The sequence below is a fragment of the Egretta garzetta genome, unplaced genomic scaffold (assembly GCF_000687185.1).
Source record: "Egretta garzetta isolate BGI_Z169 unplaced genomic scaffold, ASM68718v1 scaffold271, whole genome shotgun sequence".
In the NCBI taxonomy this organism is placed as follows: Eukaryota; Metazoa; Chordata; class Aves; order Pelecaniformes; family Ardeidae; genus Egretta; species Egretta garzetta.
In genome coordinates, this window is record NW_009258669.1 from 6,284,189 (window position 1) to 6,291,942 (window position 7,754).

General features: G+C 38.8%; 1 protein-coding gene across 1 annotated transcript in view; it reads right to left on the bottom strand.

The window, feature by feature from the left end:
• MCC (MCC regulator of WNT signaling pathway) overlaps positions 1-2,205 on the bottom strand; it is a 209,070-nt gene extending 206,865 nt beyond the window's left edge. The window contains exon 1 of the mRNA XM_035888472.1: positions 1,956-2,205. Within this exon, the coding sequence (XP_035744365.1) occupies positions 1,956-2,190 (235 nt within the window). The 5' untranslated portion in view covers positions 2,191-2,205. The remainder of the gene's footprint in view (positions 1-1,955) is intronic.
• Between the last annotated feature and the right edge of the window lie 5,549 nt (positions 2,206-7,754).

A 7,754-nucleotide genomic window follows, 5' to 3' on the forward strand; every position in this document is an offset into this window, starting at 1 on the left:
TGAGGGAGAAGTGCAGTCAATCTAAAAAACAAGAAGATACAGAATTCACCAAGGATACAAAGCAAAAAAGGAAAATTTGAATGCCTGAGATGACCAGCCAAAAACATGTGCAGAGTTACCAGAAGACAGAACATGCTGAACCCACCTCCCCCACAAAAAAAAAACCAAACCCCCAAACAAACTCAAAACCAACACATTCACAGTTTTCCATTCTAGGGGACTGACTACTGAAAAAATAAAGATGGGTGTGACTGACCAGTTAACCCCTACCATGTAAGAAGGCTCAGAGGAGATGGGCCAGGACAATGGGCCCATGAAGCTCAGGGAATAATGATGGGTATGACTGACCACAGCTGTTGCAAAGAAGCAGACTTGATCTCAACACCAAAGGGACCTGAGGGTGGTCTTTGCTTTAGATAAACAGCTGTCAACAGCTGAGTGGATCAGCTGGTGGTGCATTTCTCCCTGAGTTCATTAAAAGAGTGTGAATGTCTCCCTGAGTTAGCCGGACCAACATGCAGAAGCAATGGGCTTGAGCTGGCTTTAACCCACATATGTCTTTGCAGGGAGACTGGGGATGCCCAGTGTCATGATGCTGAGCATATCAGAGAGCCTGGTAATGGGAATCACATTGGTATTGTGATTGAAATATGTATTGCAATTGCTGTAGTCTGCTATGTGTAACTTACATTTGTATTGTGTTTTCAGTATGTTTTGTACCATTCTGCTAAACCAGAAATCCCATGTAACATCAACTATCTTCAATAAGTAAATCTGACGTTAAACATGACAACCTCCACGCATGGAATATCTAAAAAGAACCTCATCAGAGAGAACTGGACTCTGACAACAGGTCAGTTAGATGAGGAGCCAGAAGACAGATAAGCAAACTCTCCAGGAAGATGCATGAAGTATACTTGACTAAAAAATACTTACTCATAACTTAATGCAGGACATACAGAAATAAAGACTATTGGGATGACTAATGGAGGATCTCTAATTAAAAATTATTTTAAAAAAATCTAGGCTCTCATAGTCTAAGCAAAAGGTTGAGGGGACACAGCTCTAATTAAATACAATCAGAGGTTGATGGCCGCCTTCTGAAGCATGGATATAAGTCAGTTCTAAGATCATGGGCCAGCAGTCACGTTTAGCTAGTACACAGCTGCTATAGGGAGCTAGAACATGGACAACATCCCCAGCTTTTTCTACAGTACCTTGCATTTGGGAATTTTTGACCAAAGAAGCTGTGTCCCCTGGTCTCTTGCACCTGTTACAGGGTGAAGGGAAGTATTTTATAGGTGTTAACATTTCTGCTCTAATGCAAATTGATCACAGTGCTATCAAGGACTAGACTCAATGACACAATCCGTTCTACATCCTATGTACCTGTAAATGGCATGGCAAAATTTCTTTTCCTTTTTTTTTTTTGTGTCCTGGGTAGTGGTGGGGCAAAAGGAAAAGAGAATTTTTGTATTCACTAAAACACAAGGCACTTCCAGCACTCAGATCCCCAACTAAGTGGAATGATTTTTAAAGCATCCAAAACCGATCCACATTCCTACAGTATATTACATCTGAAAGACAAAAGACTAAGATTATTTCCCTCCTCATTTTTAATATTTCTACCTACCTACCTGTCTGGGCTTTACAGATAACAAAGAGCTCGCTGGATCTTCAGTTACCAGCTAAGCTCCGCAGCTCTTGTCCTTTCAAGAAAGATCATTGTCTTGCACAACTAGGGTTTTTAGAAGCGGATGTTCTGCACACATTCTAGTCTACATACCGATAATCAAACTGCACCAGTTACAACAGCACTGTAATATATGATGAAGTTATGCCACAGCATAGTCACCTTTAGGAGAAATCCTGATGCCAGTAAAATTGGTAACACAACCCCCGGAGTTTATCTTTTGTTAAACTACACCAACACAACATTTAAAAGTCATACCTACCTAAACTGTTATTGCTGCTAGTTGGCCAGGAAGCTATCCTATCCCTTAACTCTTTCTTTTTACAAGAGTCATCCGATATCACAGAAAGCTCCACTTCCTCCTTCCTGATTTCTCGTACCAGTTCCATGCGGCACTGACTAAAATCCTGGAAGGAAACTTTTCCATTTTCATCTGCTCCCAGCTGGTGCATGATCTCCACGACAGACTCCTCCATATTCAGCTGGCGGCACACCATCAGCAAGTCATTCCTAAGGATATTTTTAGAGGGAAAATTGGGGCAGGGGAGGGATGAAAGTGGAAGAAATATTGGAGAAGTGGGAATGGAGAAGAAAAAAAAAACAATTTAGTATAGAAGAAAATTAATACTGACTCTGTCTAATCTGGAAATGCATTAATGCACAGACATTTAAACCCAATCAGCCAAGTATTGTTTTTATGAATCCAACAGAGGAACTATGAGGTTGGCAAGGAATTACAACACAAAAAGACTATGGAATAGAAATGGGCATTTTTCTGTAAGTGTTAACCTCTATTTTCGTGCTATTATTAACAGTTCTGCCAGCAGATTTGGACACAAGGAAGAACTGAATCCTGCTGTTGATCTTCACAGTACCTTCTGAAAAGGTGTCAGAGTAAGAATTTAAATAATTATCTTCTGAGTAGATCAATGGCTACTTAAATTTCCAATTTACTCAGGACAGGCCAAGGAAATTTCTTTTGCCACTGAACAGCAGTAAGCTAAAGAGGGAAAAAATGAAGGACAAAAAAAAAAACCAGCAGAAAAGAGAAAGGCCCTAAATCACTTTTCATTCCACAAATCAGAAAGGTATTTTGGATTCAGCAAGCTTGCTACATAATATTGAAACCTTTCTCCAAAATATATAACCTAGAATATATTTCAATTAAGGACCCCAACACTAGGAGAAGAAAAATAAATTTTCTTAAATAGAATTTTTTAATTTAACCTTGAATTAATTTCATTTTAATTGGAAAAACATAACAAAAAAAAAAAGTACCATCTAACAGGTTACGTAATAGGTTTCAAGGTCATGTTATCTACCAGGTCAATGATACCTACATTTTGAAAACAGCCAGAAAGGACTCTAAGGAAGCCGTAAAGTTGAACTCCTGCCGTCACAAGAAACTGTTCTTTTAACAGGAAAACATTGGGTTATTCTATTATAATCTGTTCTAATTATTTAGCCATCCACCTATCACACCAATCTTCCAAGAACTGTTACATGTTCCATCTTCTTAACTTCTACTAACACAGTTTAAAAACACAGGCTTTCTCTAACAGTTAAAAGATGAGCCTAACTTACAACTTGATATAAATCTGAAACATTTAGATTTTCTCCCCCAAGAGAAATTAAATATGTACATATGTCATATGTACTGCATTCTACAATAATATTGGGCAGTTAAACATATAGATCAAGCATAAACATGCATAGTCTAAAAATTACAACATAAAGTATTTGGGGGTTGTTATTTTTTTATTTGGTTTTGTTGGTTGGTTGGTTGGGTTTTTTATAAATGGAAGACCAAAATTAAAATGCGTGGAACTTCTGTTAGACACTCCAGAACAGTATCAGTGACATAGTCTTTTTCTTTCCCAGAACAGCCATACTCCCTGCTGCGCTCACTTTTACCTTGTTCTGATTATCACTTTGGTAAGCATGAAGAACTACCTAGGTAAGCATACATGCACGCTGCACAGTACCTGCAAGGGGTTGGCTCTGAGGCTGAACAGAACCAGAGGAGCAATTTTCCTGTTCTTTTCCCATCTTACGTTCTACCAAATTTATGAAGGAAGTCTAGTAAGGATGGTTCTACAGCCACTATATAACACCAAGAGCAACTATATATTTATTGAAAACTGTTTAAACTTCCAGCTACCAAAAAAGTATGGTTATTTTGCTGGGAAACATCTAATCTTTGCTTATGCAACTTGCAGTCTAAGTGCACAAATACCTTTGAAGAAGAGAAGTCAAAATTAAAGATGTACCCACGTTCCCCAGAGGCAGGTAGAGTACATAAACAAACAACATAAGAAAACCTGTTCCACACAGTTGTGTTGTGAGTCACTTCTAGACCAATACTGTAGATAAACAGTGATCTCTTTGAAACACTAATTCAAAAAGGACTAACCTGGAAATGCCTGTTTAATGGAGTGCTTCGTAGCATCCTCAGGAAATGAAGCAATAAGAAACTGCTGATATAAAATATATACTGGAATTCTTGGAGTTAGGTTGTGTCCTTGGTAGGAGCATGTTTAATTCAGTTCCCTGGTGTAGCCTGGGCTACTCCCTGGGCTTCAACTACACGGCCTCTTCAGGTTTCAGCTGGTGTCAGTGCCTTCATGAAGCTTGAAGACAAGCAAGACCAAGACTTCTACATACCTCAAGCATGTCCTGCTCCAGGAATTTCACCGTGTGGGATTTGATCCAGCAAAGGCAACACCTGCCTAAATTCGTAACACGTGCTGCATGCAGAATTCTAAAGCTGCTTTTAGTTGAGACAGCGCATAGAAGTGGGATGCAAATCAAAACAAAAACACACTTTTTGCCTCTATTTCTTCCCCAGTCTTTGATATAGACCTAGGTCAAATAATATCCTCCAATTTATTGGTCAATGTGATGGAATTGCTCTGTCAGTTGAAGGTCTCCACATGTAAGAGAATTGTCATAGGTCACGGTGTAATTCGTAGGTATCCTCCAGTTCCCTCAACAATTACTATTTTTGATGGTTTAACAACACAGAAGCTATCTCCGGTGCGGATCATCCTGACAGACTCATTCAGCATTTCCATGCTATCTTGCAAATGAAGAGGTAAAGCAAGACTGAAGTTACAGCTTCTGAAGCAATAATTAGGACACCTTCAGAACTGCTGGAATTTTCCACCTACTACTACCTGGACGCCCTGAAGAAAGGGCAAAGAATGAAGAACTACAAGCTTATTGCAACAACGCATCTGCCTGGCAGTTGTGGTTAGGGAAGAAGGCCGTCAGCTTAATCTCAGCTTAATAAAGTGCATTCATTCGCATCACTACTATTCATACATAGACTGATATACATGTAAGAAATTGTTTACACATCAATTTATTGGGAAGAGTCAATACATTGTTTAACAAAATTAATTTTGTTGCAAAGGCATTCTTTTTGGTTTTATAACCTAGTACTAGAGTACCTAGTAGTATTCATCTACACTTACAAACCACTTTTTAAATTAATGTAAAAGATATGCAATAATACCCACATTGTTTATTTTTTATGAGAAGTTCAATTTCCTTTTTACTGTCACAATACTCCCTCTTTTCTGTGTATCAAATATACTGTCAGCACAAGGCAAAAGTTGTAAAGGAGATCTGTAACTAAGCTGATGCTTCTGGCAGGTCATGAATAATGCAAGGCAGGATGGGATGCAGAATAGGCACATTAGCTGGACACACTTCTTAAAATGCTGAGCAGCAATACTGTTGATATTGGGATTTGAAAACTCACACTGAGGCTTCAGCTTTACCATCTCATGGTGATGAGAAAGGGAATTCACACAGATGTTTTTTCATGCTACATGAAAACTTGGGAAGACAAAAGAGCATTGGTTGGCATTTGCTAGTTACAGGATTTTTTTTCTATTTTTTCCCCCAAATATGAATGAATGAAAGCAAAATGTAAACACAAAGTTGAAAGCAAATGGGAAAAAAAGAGGTCACTAAAACAGACCACAGACCCACAAGGAGGTATTTATTCAGCAACCACTGGGTTCTGTGTACTTAAGTCTACATGGCACTATCTGGAGTCTTGCGCATTTGCCTAAGTATCCTACAAGCACAAAAGACAAATTGCAAAACTCAGCAAATAACCTCTTAAATAGCAAAGACAGGCAATGAAGTTCTAACAGTGGAGAAAACACATGTGACTCAAAAAAACACATGACAAGAAAAGTGCTGCAGGAGTAAACAAGGTGGCCATGTTCACAGGGAGAAATTAGCCCATACAAGGAAGGAGAGAGAACAGAGGAGGTGTAGCGTTGACCACATTGTGCCAGCATTTTTGAAGTACAGAAACTATTAACCTCTGCAGAAGGAGCACAATATTGCTTCAAACCGTTCTAAAGAAAAACTACTCCTACACTCCCAAACATGTTCTGTTCTCCCAGCATAGCACAGTGAAAGAACCAGTGCACACAGCTGTTGTTATGGAATCAAGGGAACGTAAGAGCCAGAGAAGCTTCAGGAGAAGAAAAAGGAGACATAGCTTGGAGGGAAGGAAGCTGGTAGGAGTCTGTTCTTGGAAACTGGATGAGAAGGTAAAGGAAAAGCAAGGACATTTTAGTTGTGTTTTAAATCTAAAGAGGATTAGCGCAGAACTCCATTGTCAGAATTGTATAGGTCAACTGAATGAGCCTGATGTTATTAAAATGTCACCCCACAGAAATACAGCACATAATGAGACCATGGAAAAGACTGCAAAGGAAAATTATACAACAGGGTACCCAATGACAGGAAAAAATACACCCACATCATCACTGATGGATGGGTGTCTAAGTTGTTTTTAAGGCTGCCACAACCTGAGTTGGTGATACGTCCTAGTGCTTCACTGCTCTCTCCTGCAAGTTTCCTAATTTAAAACTTCCCAGCTGCAATTCAGAGCGTTACTTCAGAAAGGAAGCTAACAGTCTGTTTTCTGAAAAAACAGTGGATAAGAAAAATAGTCATTACATATTTAAAAGCCATCATCTCATCAGATGTCCCACCTTCTTTTGAGTAAAGAACCCCAATTCCCGCATCTCTGATCATCTTCAGTGAGCTGTTCTCATGTCTCTCCAACTGATCCACAAACCTGATGGATGATGGCATGCAAAACTAGACACCAGCTTAAAGCATTCACTGAAAAGAGTAGAAAAGTTGAAAGCAGAAGTCCTATCTTACAATAGCATGATACTGTTTAATCAAGCTTAACTTGAGACCTACTATAAATCTCAGAGGACTTTCAATTGCACATCCCCTGTTTTTGCCACCAAATGATATGCACTATCATATATTTATCCCTACTTTGTCTCACTTGATTTTTTTGCAAGCCATGTCTTCAATTTCTCAGCACCAGTTTTGACTCCAATCTTATCCCCCAGCATGTCTCCAATCTTCCTTAGCTTGGTGTCATCTCAAATTTAAGAAAGCTTACTTATTATCATGTCATCCAGATCATTAATCCTTAATAGTACTGAACTGGGCCAGGCCATCCTTCCAATTTCAATTTGATATCACTTGTAAAACAAATGATTGGTATCTCTATGGATAGCTTGAAAAAACCCCACCCAAATCAAACTCTCTCCCTTACTCTGTTTCTCTGGCTTGCCTACAAGCATCATAAAACAACATCAAAAGCTTTAATAAAGACAAGACAGAAGGCATCTATTGTTTCACTTCCACCACTAACTGCTCTTACTACACTTGAGAAACATCAAATGGGTTTGACACAACTTTTTCTTAACAAGGCCATATTCAGCCAGTCATAGGCTGTCTGCAGACTGATCCCCAACTCACCATGATTTTAAAGAAAAGGAGTATATTTTATCTTTCCTTATTTTTCTGCTACTTCTATCTTTTGGAAGATCTCGGGAAAAAAAAAACCTGCAAAATAGTTCTGAGGCTGTCTTTAAGAATCTTGTATCAAGCTTTTCAAGTACAACTAATTGAAACAAATCCAAGTACTCTCTATTTTCTTTCTTTCCCCTTCCTTCCAAGGTATTTATTACTGGTGCTATTTGCAGGAACCATCTCACTATATTTGATA